The 19834-nt window shown below is 31.1% G+C and overlaps 3 protein-coding genes across 5 annotated transcripts; 2 read left to right on the top strand and 1 right to left on the bottom strand.

Annotated features, from left to right (window-relative positions):
* The first annotated feature begins 4687 nt into the window (after positions 1–4687).
* On the top strand, positions 4688–8448 carry LOC113871907 (CTL-like protein DDB_G0274487). The gene is made up of 7 exons (XM_027508998.1): positions 4688–4998; positions 5368–5819; positions 6398–6581; positions 6698–6922; positions 7030–7146; positions 7718–7951; positions 8233–8448. The coding sequence occupies exons 1-7, from the start codon at positions 4933–4935 to the stop codon at positions 8446–8448; spliced, it is 1494 nt and encodes a 497-aa protein (XP_027364799.1). The 5' UTR covers positions 4688–4932.
* Positions 8449–13900: 5452 nt separating this feature from the next.
* Positions 13901–17083, top strand: LOC113872119 (transcription factor TGA2.2-like). Of its 2 annotated transcripts, XM_027509400.1 has the most exons (10): positions 13901–13954; positions 14041–14114; positions 14256–14392; positions 14507–14611; positions 14701–14760; positions 14941–15018; positions 15116–15173; positions 16057–16328; positions 16429–16674; positions 16881–17083. In XM_027509400.1, the coding sequence occupies exons 3-10, from the start codon at positions 14282–14284 to the stop codon at positions 17028–17030; spliced, it is 1080 nt and encodes a 359-aa protein (XP_027365201.1). In that variant the 5' UTR covers positions 13901–13954; positions 14041–14114; positions 14256–14281; the 3' UTR covers positions 17031–17083. The 2 variants fall into 2 exon arrangements, with proteins under 2 accessions (XP_027365201.1, XP_027365202.1); XM_027509401.1 differs by lacking the exons at positions 13901–13954; positions 16881–17083 and having other exon boundaries at positions 14047–14114; positions 14219–14392; positions 16429–16741.
* On the bottom strand, positions 17005–19485 carry LOC113872120. 2 transcript variants are annotated; one of them, XM_027509403.1, is made up of 2 exons: positions 19023–19485; positions 17005–17101 (listed from the first exon to the last, which is right to left on the bottom strand). In XM_027509403.1, exons 1-2 carry the CDS (start codon positions 19351–19353, stop codon positions 17049–17051), a joined length of 384 nt encoding a protein of 127 aa, XP_027365204.1. In that variant the 5' UTR covers positions 19354–19485; the 3' UTR covers positions 17005–17048. The 2 variants fall into 2 exon arrangements, with proteins under 2 accessions (XP_027365204.1, XP_027365203.1); XM_027509402.1 differs by lacking the exon at positions 17005–17101 and adding an exon at positions 18764–18926.
* Positions 19486–19834: the final 349 nt, after the last annotated feature.

Here is a 19834-nt window from a genome sequence, read left to right as displayed (position 1 = left end):
CGGAATCAGGATAAATAGAAGCATCACAAAAATGAAAGATGCTTGTCCTTTTATAATTGCCTTTATTTTACTTTCTTCCATTTTGTTTAAGATTTCGTTTGTGTTTCTAATTTTAAGCGAAAGATATTATTTAATTCATTAAAACATAATTTCTAAAATGTTATCAAAATTATAAAAAAAATAAATCTGTTACCCTTGCTTTTAACAATACTTTTTTTATGGCCGCTTTTAAGTTTTAACTACCCTTTTAACTTTATAAGTATAATAAATTAATAAAGTAACTTTTACATTTAACAGTGTTGTGCTACCAACAAAATATTGGATAATATTCACCTGAAACTTTACATACTTTGATTGATTCCTCGTGGGTGGAGGGGTGCGGAGTAGTAGTTTTCAAGCTGTCAGAATCAGATTAACCCAAAAAAAACGCTCTCAGTTTGAATAATAAAACAGTTTATGGAAGCTGGCTGTGTTAACCATTTTGATAGCTTCTTCCTTTTTTATATTAATAATAATTGTAAAGTTTGACAATAACTAGTACATGCAAACAACTTATAGCTTTAATAATTATTATTATATTTGAAAAATCAGTGCCATTAAATCGATTCACAAAGATGGACTTACGATGATGTAATTGGATAATCTTAAGTTAAATCGTGAAGCAAACAACCTTATGCATACGACCATTTGTGACCTTTGAGTGAAAGAGAGGCATAGCTTTTAGAAATTAATATTCCCAACTTTGTTTGTCTCTGCCGAGAAAGTCAGAGCTTGCATAGATGATTATGTGAAATTATAATTAATTTCAAGTATTAGTTGGATAAAATACGTTTCTGATTAATAAAAGTATGATTTTTTTTAACACGTGCAAATGTTTATAAAAAGTTGTAGTATTTAATAATGTTAATGCATTAAATTGTATTGAATGTTTATAACTTTTAATAAAAAAATTTCAAGACTGAATAACTATAGATAAGACAACAATCTTACTATTAGTTAATAGCCTAATAGGTTTCTCTTAATTATTTATTAATAACTCGTTTTGGTTAACTCTTTAATAAGTACTTGTAAACAATTTACTACTAGATTATACAAGTTTGTCTTTTTCTTTTTTTGTTTATATTTCTTTTTGGGTTAACGTTGTTGATCTTTTTGGGCCATGTTTCTGTTGGGTAATCAATTGGATAACTTCAAACAATCCAAGAAACAAAAGTCAAAAGTACTAGTGGGCCAACATTTTGTTTTCCAAACAAATCAAAACCAAACCCAAGCAGCCCCTCCAACAAAAGTAGTTAAAATAAGAGTATGAAGATGATCCACCCAGGAAGTTGCTCTGAGGTGTAGACACAAAACCCATAAACCTAGTTCTAATAAAAAGGGACTCAACCCCACTATATCTAATGACAACAAAAATACCCTCTTTCTCTTGGTCGTAAATATGCAACATGCCAACATAGTGAGGTGCTTGTGTTGGTCCCACTCTCCTAATTATTTGGTTTTACACAAATCCGAACAACAGCACTTTAAACACTTGCTAAGAGTTTGAAAATAAAATTAAAGTATTTTAAACTTTTAATATTGTTCTATAAAACTCTTCACTATTATACACATGCATGTAAATTTGCAATAGCTACGTGATGTGTTGATCTTCCAACCCGTTTCCACCAACATAATGATTCAATAACCTTCCAGTTATAGAAAGACACTTGACAAATTTAGAGGCAATTGAGGTGAGAAAGTCATAGATTGTTTAGCGGTGTTTGTGATACGGCTTTGATACTGTGTTATAAATTATTAAAAAAATCATCCAATTTACACCATTTTGAATTAAATCAGATCAGATAAACTTTAAAACTTTATTTAAAATATTTTAAACTAAATTATAATGTAATTTTATGACTGTATCATGTGATATTTGTCTTAGATATCATCAATTGAATCTTCGAATATGTGCTGGAGAGAAAAGCACAACTTATTATACATTTAAATGCAAACTCCTGTCCTAAACAGGACAATTTGTTTCTTCTTAAGAACTTTCTCACTCTATAAATCAAGACAGAATAAACAAATAAATTTCTTATCATATTAACAAGCTTTGCAGTCAACTGAAAAACTGTATAATTTGACTGTGCGATCTTTCCTTTGCATTCTTCAAATATGTGTTTGTTATAAAACTATTACAGATTATATGCTGCAGAAAACATTATCTACACCCATCTCATTGACGCCCACGTCTCCTCCCATTATTTTGTTTTTTTCTTTCATATTAGTGAAAGAGTTACAAAATCTGAGAAATGGAAACGGGATAATACTTCTCATTTGAAATAAACTAGTAAATAGTATGTGTGATGAACAAGTATTTTTTTAAAAATAGTATATATATATATATATATATATACATATATATAATTAAAATTAAAATTTTATAAAACTAGACTAATCAACACATTGTTTTTTATTAATTTTAATTCTAAAGAATATATACGACTAATACTGAAATAGAATAATTTTATTAAATATCCCGCTTTTAAGATAAAACTGGCTTATCTATGATATAAAGGTTAATAAAGAAACATATTAAAATAAAAATTAAAGACTATAAAATTTAAACGGAGTGATAATAGTATTGAAAAATTTTGAAATTAAGCGAAAGCACGTACTCACACATTGCAAAACACAGGTCCGTCCCTAATTAAATTTTTATTAGTAAAATAAAGTAAAACGAAAAAATAAGATAAGTAAATATAGGTAGAGTGTGCATGTCACTCATAAATTATATTTGGAAAAAGAAGAAAAAATATTAATATGTATGCATGTAAGAAGCTTCTTTCCAATTGTTTTGACCCCGTTTTAGCATGACAGACACGATAACACCTAAATAATCCTATTTATAGAATGACGCCAATTATATTCGTTATTATTATAATCAAATTTTTTTGCTGGCAGTCTACGCTGCATCTTCTCTTTTAATAAATCAACTTTATAACATATCATTTAATATTATAATTTTTTATGTTGATGATATTTAGTAGATTCTAACCTTATTGGGGCGAGTAGAGTTGACAATCACAGTCGTGGACTTTAACCACACACAATAATATTTTTAAAAAATATTGCTTATAGGGAGCAACTCATACTTGGCTTTCTTTGTAACGCGGAAAAGTGCAGTAAACAAATTAAGGGGGATTGAATTTTTGGTGAAAGTATAAATTTATTGTTTGAACTTTTGTTCGTAAGGTGGACACGAATATCTTTTATTATAAAAATATCTTTTAAAAAATAAAATTTAAATTAAAAAATAATTTAATAATAATAATAATAATACATAAACACGTTTAAAGATTATGAGTAATTTTTTTATTTTTAATATAAAATTAAATCTATAATTTAAGAAAAGCACTATATGTGTCCTCAATGATCGATGTACAATCAATTGTTTTATTTTCTCAAAGTTATGTTTGATTTAGAAAAAGAGAGTAATAATAATGTGAAATGACAAATTAATCATCTTAATATTTAAGGAAAGTATATTGAGATCATAATCAAGATGAAAATGTGACTAATAAATTATAAGTTGACTTAATAAAATTCAATTATTTTTATTCAAGAAATAAAGAAAGTGTTTCCTAATTTAAAAAAAAAAAAAATTTAACGTATCATTAGTTTTTTTTCAAATTTTTTATTACTTTTATCTATTTGAATAACAATTATATATATATATATATATATATTTGTTTTCTTCCAATTTTAATAATTTTTTTTTCTTTACACTCATACACATCATAAACAAAATTTAAAAAAGAGAGTTCAAATAAAAAATAAAAAAACTCCTATGTTGAATAAATATTCTTACAATATTCTCTTTTAATTATATAAATTATGATAGAAAATAAATAATATAAAATAAATTTTAATAATAAAAAATCTCAATATAATCTGAAATAAATATTAATAATATAATAAAAATTTTGTTCTGATAAGAAAAATGTATCTCAATAAATATAAATTTAAATAAATTATATTTTTATAAATCCTGATAAAATTAATATCAAACCATATAAAGAAAGCTGTTAAATGTCCATTTTTATAAAAAATAAATGTTTTAATTAATATTTTTTTTTCATCTGATTTGCATTTTTTATTCATCTAAATTACACATTTTTATTCTAGCAAAAAAAAAAAAAAAAACAAACACATTTTTATATATGTTTTTCAATCGCTATTTTTTCCTTTTTATTTTCCTTTATATCCCGACCACATCATAAATAAGATTTTGAAAGTAAGTTAAAAAAATAACTCTTATATTGAATTAAAACACTGACATTAATTTTTAAAATATATTTAGACTTTAATTTTAATACATTATTAATACGTTACAATTAAAAAATTTCACACACAAAACAGATTACCCTACTTTTAAAATAATAATCATAAAAAAATATTTTTTATCCCTATAATAACTTGTGATCAAACAATAACATAACAAATTTACACTATTACCGCATTTAAATTATATTTTTAAAATGACTTAATTTCAAACCGAACTGTAATTAAAACAAAGACACCGATTTTGATTCAAACATTATTAAAAGTATGACAGGAATGTACGATAACATACAGTAGCGCGTGAGAGCTTCACTCTGATTGGTCTAATAAAGCCTACCGAAAAGCACACCAAAGACCATTCTTCTGTTAGCCGTTAACTTTCAGTTTTCTCTCCATTTTTTTTCACAAAGCCACCAATTCAATCTCTTTCTCTTACATAAATACTACTATTTCAAAACCCTAAATAAACAAAACAAATTATCCACCCACCCAACCCATTGACCTTCTTCTCTCGTAGGTTTCGCCTTATTCCTCACGTTTACCACTCTCTTACCAAATTCTCTATTTCTATGTACACACCACCATGTTTCCTCATTGCTCCCAATCATGAATTCTACCTCTTTCTCTTCCTCTTCCTCCTCTGAATTGGCTTCTATAGCCACCGGTGATCAGGTATACCAATCAATCAATCACTTTCACTATTTTTCTTTATCTGGGTATTCCCTCATCATTTTTATTAATTTTGTTCTTCTATTTGGTGTCTAGTTACTCTCCAAGGGGTCAAAAAGTCAACCTTTTTTTAAAAAGGGGTGATCTTGTTTATCTGGATACCCCCCAGTTACACTCATATGGCAAAAGACCATCAATTTTCGTATGGTTTTGATTTGCTTGGGTGCCCCAATTACACTCCAATGTTAAAAATATCACCTTTTGTTTTTTCATTGTTTTTACTTATTTTGTTCTGCCTGATGGTTATGGATTCCGTTGAAGAGTGAGCAATAAAATTGAATTTTCTGAATTGGGTTGTTTATGTGGATACAGAATGCAGCCCGTAGTCGGAGAAGCGGCGAAGTCGCGGCGGCGGACCAATCGCGGCGGTGGCATGATGTTTTTTGGTTAGGAATATTTGTGATTCATTTGGTTGGCCTGGGATTCCTTCTGGGGGTTTTTGGGCTCAATAGGTTTGAAAAAGAGAATAGACTTAATATTGATAAGTACACCTTTCGGTTATCTGAGAATGAAGCCGGGTTGACAGAGACTTATTGGCCCCTATATGCTGCTGCTGGTGGAGTTGGAACTGTTCTTGGATGGAGTTGGTTGTTATTGTTGGGTTCCCAGGCTACTCAAATGATGAAGTTCTCTATTCACATACTCACCACTTATCTTGCTGTCATCAGTGTTTTGTGTTTCTGGGCTGAGCAGATTTTTTGGGGGGTTGCTTTTGCTATTGGAGCAGCTTTGCAGTTCTTGTATGTCATATCCGTCATAGACAGGTATTGGCTTGAAATTATCCTTTACATGTTTTATGTTGTATTGGATTTAAGTTGTTTTCTTTTTACTTATTTGAAGTTTATCATATCGGTGGTAGGCAGGCATTGACCTTGAATGTGAGTATGAACAAGAGTGCTTGGTTAGTGTTTTGTTTCACAATATTTTAGTTATTCAGGTATCAATTCAATGTTCTTTTAGAACAAGAAAAATGTGTTTTTTTTTTTTTTCATATCAGCAAAGGGGATTGGAATAGCTAGTTATTCTGAGTATTTCGGTTTATCTAAAAGTCAACCATGCATCCAGATTAAGTTTTCTTCATGGAAGTGGTGGTTTGACTGAGTATACATTCTGTAGGACAATATAACTACCATACGATGTCCTAGTTTGACTATATTCTCTCTTTGTTTGCCACCTAATCCCTATGTTTTCAAAAGTCTATCTTCCCTGGAAATGCAAATAAGCAGTTATATTCATTTTTTCAAGATTGTTTTTTGTTGTACAATGTATGCTTTCGTGCATCCACAGATTAACGTTTGGAACTTTCTAATTTTGCTTCAGCTGTTTTATTTTTCTTCTCCAGACTTCCATTTACAATGTTGGTTCTGCAAAAAGCTGTGAAGATGGTTTGGAATCTTCCTGAGGTCATGAGAGTGGCATATGCATTTATGGTTGTTGTGCTCTTATGGATGGCCTTATGGTCATTTGGGGCAGCGGGTGTTGTGGCTTCAAGCATGGGTGATGGTGGACGCTGGTGGCTTCTTGTGGTGAGCTGGCAAGTTTTGCTCTTTATTCTATCTGTTCTTGTTTGGACCGGTTTTGGCGTCTGATTGCTGAAGCTTTCGTCATCTGATTACACTGATATTGCAATTCATACTTGCAGGTTTTCTCTGTAAGCTTATTTTGGACAGGTGCAGTACTCTGTAATATTGTACATGTTATAGTGTCTGGGATGGTGTTTCTTGTTCTTTTTCACGGCGGTAGAGATGCAGCTTCAATTCCTGCTAACTCCTTAATGAAATCTCTACAGTATGCTTTGACAACATCTTTTGGCAGCATTTGTTATGGCTCATTATTTACTGCTGCTATTAGGACACTGCGGTGGGAGGTAACCTTTCATTGGCCTTTTGTCACCAATTTGAACTTCATTTCTTTCATTTGTGGAGGCTTTTCTTTTCGTTTTTTCTTGTGTTAAAAAATTGAAATGTCTTTCAGATACGGGGATTTCGATCAAGGATTGGCAATAATGAGTGTTTGCTTTGCTGTGTTGATTTCCTTTTCCATATTGTGGAGACTCTTGTTCGTTTTTTTAACAAATATGCCTATGTTCAGGTACACTTCTGTGTTTCCATATCATTAACTAGTCCTCTATGATAGAAATTGCATCTTCTATGTGACAATCAAGTGTGGGATATTGTTGATATATATTTAATTTAACAATTGGTAATTATAAAGAAGGAATAGATACAAGTGTCTGGAATTAGGTTCTTTGCGGCGTGTTTTCTAATGGTTAAAATTAAATTTCTTTCAAGTATTGGTATGTTAAAGTAGCTAAATATCGAGGATGGAATCCTTTCAAGCATTGGTATCTTATAGTAAAAAATGAATAAATAGAACAACTATTACTTGAATTTTGATAAAGAAAAATTTTAAAATTTAGAATGTCGTAGGAAAACATTTACACTCTGCTACTACTCAGCATTGCATTTCTTGTTGTGCTAAATCATCGGCATGAAGCACATTCCAGTATTGATGTGTTATAAATTTGGGATCATTAAAAACACTTGTCTATTTTCTATTATAATTGAAATATAGCATATAGGCAAATTGTGTTGAAGATTGTTGAATGTACTAGTTCTTGGAAAACTTACTTTGGCATGTTTCATGGTCATGTCGCTTACAGATTGCTGTTCATGGTAAAAGCTTCAATCATTCTGCCAGAGATGCATGGGAGTTGTTCCAGTCAACTGGCGTTGAAGCACTTGTGGCCTATGATTGTTCAGGTGCTGTCCTTCTAATGGGCACTGTTTTTGGTGGGCTGATAACTGGAACTTGCTCTGGTGTTTGGGCATGGATTAAATGGAGGGACAGAGTTATTATGATTGGATCCACATCCATGCTGATGGGGATGGTACTGGTAAGTTTACAATCTCCTTGCTTCAAGTTTGTTTCTGGGGGAACTTTCATTCTCTTGAAATGGTGAGAAACATTGAGTTATAATAATGGCATGTCATGCTTATCATATTAACTCCTTGTTAGATGTTGACTATGAAAGTAAAATAATTTTTTAGGCATGTACGACAAAGCTAAATTAATGATGACATCCCTTGTGTATTATTTTCCTGTTTTGTGTTTACTATGGGAATTGGTCAAGCTGTATATTGTTGAACATGTGACATAAAATTTGTAATTATTCAGGTTGGATTGGCAATGGTTGTGGTGGAAAGTGCTGTTACATCCATATACATTTGCTATGCAGAAGACCCATTATTGATTCATAGATGGGATGCTGAATTTTTCAACCAGATGTCTGAGACACTTCATCAGCGACTTCAATATAGGAGTGCTCGAGCAGGGCAAGTTTTAATCCACAATCGACTCGATGACCGTGTACGAGAAAATACTTCTATTTGAGGGATCACATTGTTTGGTACTACCACACTTTGTTTATTTATCCATTATATGTCTAGCTTATTTTTCCTTTCATATTTCCATTTAAATTACTAGGAATAGGAAAAAGTCAGCAATGTTGGATTTGAAATGTCCATTGGCTTGTCTTCGTGTGAATGAATTCATATATTCATAGTTATTTATTAAAAAATGTACAGTTTCTCATAGAAAGCACACGGTTACAGTTTTGAGATTTTTTTTAAAAAAAAAATTCGGTGAATGTTGAGATTAGTTTAAAATTCCAATTTTACAATTAACATTTTTTAGGTATTATAAATTTAAAATAACAGAAATTTAAATTTTTAGGCATTATTATTGGAAAAAATTACAGTTACTTTTAACATTTTCTTATCATATTAATTAGTGAACTTGACATTTTATACAATTTTTAGTGTAGCTAATTTTACTAAATTAATTGTTAATACAGCATTGAGTAATAATGCATTAAACTGTGCATTTATAAGGCTTCCGGTTTGAAATCAGTTGTAAAATGATGTTTAGATTCATATGCCCTGAAAATGCTTACGATTATGATTATATAATTTTCTGCGGTTAATTACTGTTGCAAACAAAAACACTTGAGCAAAACATTCCTACAAACATAGTTTTGGGATAGTGTGTTCGCTCAAAGAAGACGCTACTATTCTGAAAATCAACTATAAAAAGAGGTAAAAAAAAAAAAAGAAACAGAGTGAAGGAGATCCTGAAAGATCACAAAAAATAAAACTCGGCCGCTGATACGACATTCGAAACTCAAAGGCTGTGTCGTGCACTTGTGCTGCCTAACAAGAGATCTATCTTCGTCTTTTGTGATTTTTTGCAAAGACATTTATCCTATGTAGTTTGTACTCTTAAATATATGGGCCCGGGTCCAAGGCGGAAATGTCAGTGAACGGCCATTGGAAGCCCATTTATACTTTATGAACTTTTAACAAAAAAAGTTTAAAATATACCTTTTATGCTCTAAAAGAAAAAAAGAGGTTAAACTATACCGAAATAGATCAGGGTTTTTAGAAATTGAAATGGGAGTGTTGTATTTTATGATATGAATGCACAGATCTTCTAAAATGAAAAAAGTGTAATCGGGTCTCACTCTTTTCTCGCGTATGAGCAATGAGCAATTAAACGCCGAGTTTGCAGAGGCAGGGAGGGGTGCCTAGTGCTAGCTGGCCAACTTCAGCACCTGTCATCCGCATCACGTTCTCAGTTTCAGGCGCTCATGTTCCAGTAAGCAAGCTTATCTAAATTCTTTAATTTCAGATTTTTTTGGTATTTCATGTTTTCTTACTGTACAGTTTTTGTGTTCTATATTATAATTATATTTAAATAAATGTTGGTAGCATATTAATTCTGATAAATTATGTGTGAAGCTAAAGATATTTAAAGCAGGAAGTGGAAGAATAAATGAAGTCTGACAAAGAAGAGGAGTATGAAGGGATGCGTCATGAGGGGTATATAAACGAATCATACGCTTTCCGATTTGAGCTTTTGGGTCACAGTTCCGCAGTTCCAGGCGGAGCATTCACCACGTTAGCGTAAAGTAAAACATACAAAGTTGTTCTTCTGAGTCTGACACACGCTGTTGCAGATTGGCAAAGTAAAGGAACAAAGCCCCATTCCAAAACCCAAAACCAAAACCAAAACCAAAACCAAAACCAAAACACCACACTACAATACGCTGCACTGCTCAAGAGGTTCCTTTCAAGCAAAGGTTTTACTTTAATTAACTCTCCCTATCTTATAGCTACTCCTCTCCATTCTCTAGTTCTGCTTCACACCCCACACTATACATTCTTCTAATCTCTCAACCATGCACCTTAATCGGTAAAAATGTTTTATTTTTAAGTATATTTTTTTGTTTTATAATTTCAATTCAAAAATATATAATAGAATAATATAAGATATTTAAGTTATTATAATATACTCTAATTATGAAAAAAAGTAGTTTTCTCTTGTTTTACTTTTTATTTAACTTATTTTTTTATTTTTTATTAGTATCAATTTCAATTGTCTTTCAAATTTAAATTAATAAACGAAAAAGATATATTAAAAAATATTTGTCACTTAAAAATATAAAAGTACAATTAATATTTTATTTTTAAATAAAATTTTGTTAACATTAACTATTTAAATTGAACGTTAAAGGTAGAAGATAATAAAATCCAAAAAAATAGCAAATGTATCATTGAAAACATTGATTGCATTAGTTATCACGATGAGTTTATTTTTTAATTGGAATATTGTCATTAAATAGTTAAAATATAAATACTATATTTTAAAATTTAAAATTATATCAACGAGAATTTTAAATATACTTATAATTTTAAGTGATTGTGTTTTCTCGTAATTTTTTACTTTTAATTTATTTATAAACGCACTGATTAGTTTTTTTTTTTTAAATATAATACGTTGAGTCTAATTAAAATAATTAAAAATATATAAAACTAAGACAATAAATTGCAACGATAATAATAATAAGTAGAGAATTTTAAGTTTACTATGTTTTATCTTTGTTCATAGCTCAATCTCATCATTATTCTATCATCTCACCATGCATTCTTTTTCAGATGTTTTCGCTCACGTGACGAATATCGTTTAATGCGTATAAACAGTTTTTTTTTTTTTTTGTTATTTTAAATATTATTTATTCATTTCATTATTCACGTAAAATCATTCAAATAGTTTTTTGAAATATTAATATTAATCTCCAGGACTAGATTTAAACATTATAAAGCAATAGAATCTTATCGAAATTTAAAAAAAAATAACATAAATTTATGTGAAGGAACAAAAAGATTAACATACAATAAAAATTTAATTGAAATATTAAAACTAAATAAAATATATTTGACCTTTAAATGATAATAGATATGAATTGTAATATATTTTAAACGAAAATAAAACGAATATTCAATTTTTTGTACTTAAAATAGTGGTGATTTAACCTTCCATTTGTATCTGTATCTGAACCTGTGCAGATCTTCAGAGCTGAGACCTGAGAGCACCTAGAGCTCACAGTTGTGTAGTATCCAGAGAGAGAGAAGCATGCATTGCAGTTGCAGAGGATCAATCATGCAATGTAACACTTCGTTTTTTTATGTCTTGGAAGAAGGGTCCAAAATACCTTATACACACTTATACACACTGTTTACAGCAGTAATTTTATGAACACTAAATTCTCAAAATCTTATTCATAAAAAAATATTCCACTTAATTTAATCTTTAAGACAAAGAAAAACAGTCAATAGGTTATTGACATTATAAAGATGAATTTTTTTTTTATACTTTCAAAAATTGTTTACAGTTTTTTAAGCTAATTATGTATTGAAAATAACAAGAAATAAAAATAAAGTTCCTTATATTTATAATTTTAAAAACTAAATTAACGAACTTTTTTCAAGTCGCAATTTTAGTCAAGCAACTTTTTAAAAATAAAATTAAAGGCTATTCATCTTTATAAAATACAAAATTAACATTTTTTTTATCAATATATATATATATATATAATTTTGTGTGTTAGTCAAAGCGTTACGAAACCTAACGTAAATAAATTTATTTTAAATACAATTGAATATACAAAGACTAATGATAATTTACAATTTATATTTCATCTTTGTATTTTATTTTTAAAATTTTCATATAATACAAAGTATTGATAATTCACAACTGAGATGATCGTTGGTTTCATCTCCCTTCTAACATATTTTGTACATCTATCTTGTAATCGATCGTACTTCAAACAGATGCATGCCAATAAGTCAAGAACTTCCTTCTGATTACGTGACATTCTTTTCTAATTTGTAATTATATTGTTTTTAAATGTTAATAACGGATTGAAAATAACAAGTGAACATTTATCAATACGTTATTAACATTTAAAAACAATATAATTCTATTAAACGATTTTAAAAAATGTATTATTTGCCAACAACATTAATCCAAGTTAAGGACATGCCTAATTTATCTTTCACTTTACAACGGAAAGATTTCTTTTTTTAAAAATTAGAGTGTTTCCAAAACATTTTAAAGATTTTTAATTACTTAAAGACGAGTAGCATAGGTTTTCTTAAAAGAAAAACAATCCGTTAATGCTTATTGTAATTATCAAATATTCAGGCTAATTATTATTATTCTAGCTTGAGATATATACAGATATTGCATTAAATTTCAATTAAATTATTTTAAGAAATTAATATTTCTCTAATTTTTGTATTTTAAGTTCACATACTCTAACAATAATTTTTATTTAGTTTGTGATTGCCACTTACACGAGAAACATTTGCATACGATATAATTTAAATATAAATCTTTCAAAATCAATCAATCATACACATATAAACATAATAAAACTTTTGACTATTGCTTCAATTTTTTTTATATTTTTAATTCTCAAGACTTAATACTAAATATTTAAAATGGATACATATTTATAAAATAATAAACATTTAACATATTAGAAAATTATATATATATATATATATATACACACATTGTTAAAAAATATTTGTAGCATTTAAATTGAACTTTAAAACTAGTATTACAAAATCTGAATCATAATAATTTATTTTATCTATAAAACGTGAATTATAGTTTTTAGATGATTTATTTTAAATTATTTTTTATATTATATTTTTATTAGATATTTGTTTATTTTTATAAATATTTAAAATTTAAAAGATCTATTTCTTCATTTTAGATTTGTTTAATATAATAAAATTTATTAAGTTTAATGATACTAACACATGACACCAAATCCAATAATACTTATATCAATTTTGTTAACTTAACTCAATTTTTAGAATGGAATTTAAGTATGTAAAAAAAATGAATTTTCAATAAAATTAAAATATTGATTTTATTATATTTAATATAATAATTTTTTATTAATAAAAAATGAACACTTTATTCGGCCAAAACAAAACGGCAATAATATTTAAAAAAAGGAGCTGTACTGGTGTTATCGAAAAAAGAACCGGAGCTGTACTGATACGCTACGCTCTTCTTAAAGCTTAATCCAACTTTTCAAGCTTCCATTTCCATTTTCTACTTCCACTTGTTTAAATTAAACTTCCTATGATGATGCTTTCCTATTCAGTTAGCTTATAAAAGATGCAAAGCTTCAAGACTACCGAATCAAGCTCACCGCTCTATTGCCATTCTTCCTTCTTGCATCGGTATAATGCACAGTGTACTTCTTCTTGTAAACGATTATAGTGTTTTTTTTTCTGGCTTTGCCCTTGTTTGATAATTTTTTTTTTCCTTTTTGTGAAATGGGTAACAGAAGCTGGAAAACGGAATGGTATGCAGCAAAATATGCATGCCTTTTTTTGTATTAGAATAAAAATTGTTGGGGTGTAAAACAGAGTTTCTCTGTTGTGAAACAGGGGAGATGACACTAGCCGGAATATAACGCGTTTCTCGGATCTTCAACATTCATTTCAACAACAAGATGCTATTGATTTAAGCTCAAGTTACTCTCTTTCTCTCTATGTGTACAAATATATAATATAATGGCTCCTTCTTGGTTAAAAAATTTCAATTTTTAATTATATCCAGGCTCTGTGTTTGGTGCAAAGTCGAACAATGTAGCTGTTGTTGCAAGCAACTTGCAGTACGGAGCATTCCACACGGTATTCAACCTCTCTCTCCGTTTATTCTAGGTAGATAAGTTTTGTGTGCGAGTGTCTTATGTGATTACATTTTTTGGTTCGACTCAAACGCAATGTTTGCGTAGAACCTTGGGTCTGCAGAGTTTGCTTCTGCAGTTGCAGGGTGCATTGAGACAGGGTCGCAACCCATGTTCCACAAAGGAACCACAAATGCCACCGTGCCCCTTGCGAACCAGCATGCTGAGAGCCAACAAACCGAAGATACTTCCACAGATATTGACACTGATGATAAAAACCAAGTGGGTCTCTCTTTTTACTCTGTTTTTCCCAATCAATGTTTTTGTGAATAGATTGAGTACATTGTTGTGATTTTGATGGATGAGGATTGAGGGAGTTTTAATGTTCCTTGACAGTGTTTCTCGACGGTGTCATGGTGCAATGGAGTTCGGGATGGAGGGCTTGTAGTTGTGGACTCACAGGACCAAAGTAAGACTAAGGTTAAAGCTGGTGATCACAAGGTTGGTTGCTGCTTTTATTGTGAGTAGCTTGTGCTTACCAAATAGTGTTTCATTGCTGATACTTCATTTCTGTGGATCCATTCTTTTAGACTCTTCGCAGGTTGGCTCAGAATCGAGAGGCTGCAAGGAAGAGTAGGCTAAGGAAAAAGGTAATTGCTACAATCTAGATTGCTCATTTGATCATAAAGCATAGAGGGATAAACAAATTTAAAGAATTATGGGATGAAAAAGACTATAAAATACAACATACAATTATTATAATTGATAACTAAGTTAGAAACAGGTTGATAAACTTAGACTTACCGGTTATATTTTTTGGTGTCAAATAGGCATATGTGCAGCAATTGGAGAACAGTCGACTTAGACTTGCACAATTAGAGCAAGAGGTTCAACGTGCACGTCAACAGGTGTTAGAAATTAAAATTTCCACTTGATAATTTGCATTCTATTTAATTTTGTTATTATTTGTACTTACTATTTTTTTATTGGCTGCTACTCCTCCAGGGTGCATTTGTTGCAACTGGAATCACGGGGGATCGTGGTCATTCAGTTGTTGGAAATGGTAATTAAAAAGATTATATTTTCCTTCACAGTGGCAGAAACATGATGGTTATATTAAGATGTTTTCACATGGAAACTGTAGTACTATTTGTGTTATAACATTTAGGACTGGAAGTTCATACACTTCTTTGGAATTCCTAGAAAATAGCAACATAGATGAATACATACATATTCCATATCCAATCATAGGAAAGATATATCCACAGTTTAATAGAAATTCGCATGAACCTGGTGCATTGGAAACCTGAGGCCATGTTAAGGCTTCAATCATAGGTCGATCTAGTTTTCTTCTGAAGTCTAAAAGTTGTTGGCTTGGGAACTCAAAAGAAACGTATGTTATTTCATTGATACATGCAATGGGAGAATAGGAAATTGGATTCTTTGCATTAGATGACTATTCACACATGTGAACACCTCTTCTCACAATGTCTCTCTGGCAATCCTTGAATACATACATGCACGTGTGTGTGTGTGTGGTTTTGGCCATATTCAAGAATAAGGTTGATTATTTAAATCATTTTACATTTCTAAAATCCAAATTGCGAGTGCTTCTGTTATTAAAATGGGATGCCTTGAGAAGTATGTTTTGTTACTATCTTGAAATCATGCACAATACGCTTGGGACGTTCACATGTGCGTTTTCATCTTCTGGGAGATCTTATTGACGTCTTAAGGGACTGAACAAAGTTTTAAGCTGGTGTATTTTCTGGTGCTGGAGAGACCCATGAGCACTCTCCTTTGGTCAGTAGCAGAAAAGTAAATCAGTTATTGATGTGAAACTCTTGCAAGTGTTTGATTCCGTTAAGCGTGTTGAGATTTGAACAATTGTATAGTATAGGAGGGAATGTTAATATGCGATTGTGATGATTCTTTTAATCTTTCAGGTGCGTTAGCATTTGACATGGACTATGCCCGATGGGTTGACGAACATCAACGGCTGATCAATGACATAAGATTAGCTATAAATTCTCAAATGGGTGATAATGAACTGCATCTTCTTGTTGACGGAGTCATGGCACATTATGATGAATTATATAGGTTAAAGAGCATAGGAGCAAAGGCTGATGTATTTCACATACTTTCTGGGATGTGGATGACACCTGCAGAAAGATGCTTCATATGGCTTGGAGGATTTCGTTCATCTGAAATTCTCAAGGTAATCCACCATTTCAGTTGCTCACTTTTTCTGCTCTAGGCTTAGAGTATATATATTCCATTGAGTGTTGACTCTTGTCTGCATATTTCTTGAGATTCAGATAGTTAGAAACCAACTTGAGCCGTTAACCGATCAACAGCTGATGGGCATTTACAATCTGCAGCAGTCTTCCCAGCAGGCTGAGGATGCTTTATCACAAGGCATGGAAGCATTGCAACAATCTCTTTCAGAGACACTTTCCTCCACCTCTCTAGGACCTGCAGGTTCTGGAAATGTTGCCGAGTACATGGGCCAGATGGCAATTGCATTAGGCAAGCTTGCCACACTAGAGAGTTTTGTTCATCAGGTAATAAACGTAATCGAAATCAGTGAATTTAATAGGCTTGTTGATGATGATCGATGACAATGTACATACCGGGGTGAAATGGAAAAAAGCTTAGGGAGTGCTATGTGCGATCAGAACATGAGTCATTGCTAATTTTCACTACAAACAAGCACCCTTTAAAAAATTTATATGCATTGTAATACTGAGAATGTGTTTTTGTTTCTTAGGCTGACCTCTTGAGGCAACAAACACTGCAGCAACTGCGACGAATTTTGACCACACTCCAAGCGGCTCGTGCTCTCCTTGTCATAAATGATTATGTCTCACGACTTCGAGCTCTTAATTCATTATGGTTAGCGTGTCCTAAAGAGTACTAGAATTGACAACACATGTATCTATCTATGGAGCACTCCTAATGTGTAGGAACTCAATGATGGGTTGTTGGCACCTTCAAAACATGTAACATATAGTTGCTGATCTAATGTTTTTTAAACTAATGTTTTTTAACTGTTGAGTAATGTTCTGTATATTAACAACTCTTATCGGGAGCGTTAACGTGGAAAAGTTGATGTACACTGATGAATATCATTGTTACCTTTTCACTGACTACTAGATTAGATAGCATTCCAAATAACTTCATAAAACATCACTATATTGATAGATATAAAATGATTTCAATTTCTTTCTTATCTATGAGGCAAACGGATTCATATATTCAAATTCTAACACTTTCTAATGGAACACAAAATTGCACTTAATAAATTTTACTCTCTTTTTTTACATATCATCCGGAGAGGGTTTACTTTTAGATGTTTTTTTATATTTTGGATATTTTTAAAGATTGACTTAATATACATTTCGGTAAATTTTTAGTAATCTTGAACAAATATTTTTTATTATGGTCCTTATGATTTTGCATTTTTTTAAAAATTTCTATTTGTTGGGTTGGACTCTCAACTATGTGTCTAAAAAATTTAAATTTTCAAGCTCATTTTCTACACTTAATTGAGGGGAGTGAGAAGTCAGACGAGTGGGTAAGAGAAGTCTATATTAGAGTATTTTTTTCGCAGCCTATTGTGTGTATTTTCGCAGAGAGACATCAAAAAGGAAGAAGGGGAAGTGAGAGAAGAAAGAAGCTCCTGACCAGTTACTTCATTCCTTCGATATCTGATTCGCACCGTTGGATCAGGCTAAAAATTTTACAGAAGGTTCATAGCACGGTGCTTTTCGTTCTGACAGTTCGTATTATCAATTGGAGGTCTGAAGTTAGAGATATTGTCTTCGCACAGAAGCCCTATTTTTGGTGACTCTACAAAGACCAGCCGCAGAGAAATCGTTATTTCTCCTTATTCAACCGTTGGATTGAGCTGAAACTTTGACAGCAGTTCCCAAACGTATAGTTCTTCGTTCTGACTGCTGGGATCGTTGATTTGAGGTTTTTGCTAAGAGAAATCGTGTCTGAACAACAGCCCTGTTTTGTGATTTTCTCTCTTTGGTTAGGCTTTATTGCTTGGTTGTATTAGCTGGTTGTTTGTGCAGTATTTTGAGACTCTCTTGTAACCTTATTTGATTATAGTGGAGCTTGATTGACTGGCTTAAACCCGTGAGTTTTTACTTCTCACATTGAGAGGGTTTTCCCACGTAAATAATTTTCTGTGTCCTTGTGTTTGTTGCTGCCATTTGTTATTGTTGTTGTTCCTCATAGATTCTTGCAAGTTTGAGAAATTATTTTCGCTGCTTACTTTAGATAATTGTGTTCTTGTGTTTAGTTTTCCCTAACACTATTGGCAATGTGACTTACTAGGAGGATGCTTGACCTTGTTGGTGTATAAGATTAAAAACAATAATTTAAAAAGTAGCATAAGCAAAATAAAATAAAAATTTAAAATGTAGGAATTACTAACATTTAATCTTCTATGCTGTGAATATAAAAAATAAAAAGTAATTGAAGGTTGAGAATATTGCTAGTGGGTAGTATATCTTGTGTTAATTTTTAGTAGTTTAGAAAATGAAATTGAAATAATGGTATGATTTCTGTACATAATGACGTTTAGCAGAAATAAAATCACCAAATGAATGACAATGCAAACTGTACAATTGTTTCCCCTTCTTATCTCCCGCATTTTCCCTCTCGTTCTAATGAATCATCAAGAAAACTATGTTAAGGCAAGCGACCATATTAAATTCCACTAAATACAAATTTCCATAAGAATAGATTCTTCAATCCTTATTCACCACTGGTCTATAGATTTTTCTCCTATTTTTCACTTTTCCTGCCAAAAATCAAATGTATTACGAGTAAAGATTCAATTTTCTTGGATCAATTTCGTCATATTTAAACCATACAGTGACAGCTAACAAAAGTGTACCTGGTTTTTGGTTTTTCTTGCATGCAACTTGTGGAATGAACACCCCAGTGCCTTTACTATTCTTCCACAAGTTCACTAGCCAAACGGGCGGTGAACTAGAGCACTGATTTTCCCACAGACAAAAGTTGCTTCTAGGTGGTGGCACACTGTTAACACTGTAAATTGAGCTGTTTGAACTACCATTGGTGACCTTAAGGGGGTTTAAACTTCTTGTTTCTAGTAAATCTTCGTTGTCTTCAGATGTCAAGAGCAGAATCTGCTTCCTAATCTCAGCATAGAAAGTATCTTCTTCATTCTCTGCCTCAAACAGAACACTAGAATCTGTGTTCATCTCCGTAACAGGATTTAATGAAACTTGAATTGTTAACTTGGGCTGCAACAAGGAAATTATGACTTGGGACACAAAAATAAAATGGGTTTTGAGGTTTATGTATAGATGGGTGAATAACAAAGAAAAAAGATCCCTTTGTGGTCAGTGTTCTTTCAGGGTCCTGAAAATAGGATTATGTAAATCTCATCTTCGGTAGTGTCCAAGTTGGAAGAATATGTCCATTTCGTACGTTAGCAAATGTCCGCTATTTTAAATTTTGTGATGCAATCATTGAATCTATAAGACAAATCAAGTGGATCAGAAGAAAATTGGCGGTTACTTTCTAATGGCATTAATGGTCATTATTAATCACCAAACATCGACATCAAGCATGCTTATGGTTTGGGTTAACCATTGAAGTTTTAAAATATCAATTTATGTGTTGTGGTTTTCATAACGTTGGCTTGTTTGTGTTTTAAGTAATTACAAGACGTCAATTAAG

This window comes from Abrus precatorius, unplaced genomic scaffold, assembly GCF_003935025.1.
Source record: "Abrus precatorius isolate BTA unplaced genomic scaffold, Abrus_2018 Scaffold7, whole genome shotgun sequence".
Classification (NCBI taxonomy): domain Eukaryota; kingdom Viridiplantae; phylum Streptophyta; class Magnoliopsida; order Fabales; family Fabaceae; genus Abrus; species Abrus precatorius.
Note: the sequence above shows the minus strand (reverse complement) of the source record. Positions and strands in the feature narration are given on the sequence as shown.

What these genes read in the sequence shown, in the direction of transcription:
- LOC113872119 (XM_027509400.1), top strand. Translation starts at nt 14,282, where the DNA reads ATGTTCCACAAAGGAACCACAAATGCCACCGTGCCCCTTGCGAACCAG. An exon ending in TTAAAGCTGGTGATCACAAG is followed by an intron (nt 14,612 to 14,700) that starts GTTGGTTGCTGC and finishes CCATTCTTTTAG; the next exon opens with ACTCTTCGCAGGTTGGCTCA. An exon ending in GTTCATCTGAAATTCTCAAG is followed by an intron (nt 16,329 to 16,428) that starts GTAATCCACCAT and finishes CTTGAGATTCAG; the next exon opens with ATAGTTAGAAACCAACTTGA.
- LOC113872120 (XM_027509403.1), bottom strand. Translation starts at nt 19,353, where the DNA reads ATGAACACAGATTCTAGTGTTCTGTTTGAGGCAGAGAATGAAGAAGAT. An exon ending in CAAGAAAAACCAAAAACCAG is followed by an intron (nt 17,102 to 19,022) that starts GTACACTTTTGT and finishes CATGTTTTGAAG; the next exon opens with GTGCCAACAACCCATCATTG.
- LOC113871907 (XM_027508998.1), top strand. Translation starts at nt 4,933, where the DNA reads ATGAATTCTACCTCTTTCTCTTCCTCTTCCTCCTCTGAATTGGCTTCT. An exon ending in GTCATATCCGTCATAGACAG is followed by an intron (nt 5,820 to 6,397) that starts GTATTGGCTTGA and finishes TTTCTTCTCCAG; the next exon opens with ACTTCCATTTACAATGTTGG. An exon ending in TGCTGATGGGGATGGTACTG is followed by an intron (nt 7,952 to 8,232) that starts GTAAGTTTACAA and finishes GTAATTATTCAG; the next exon opens with GTTGGATTGGCAATGGTTGT.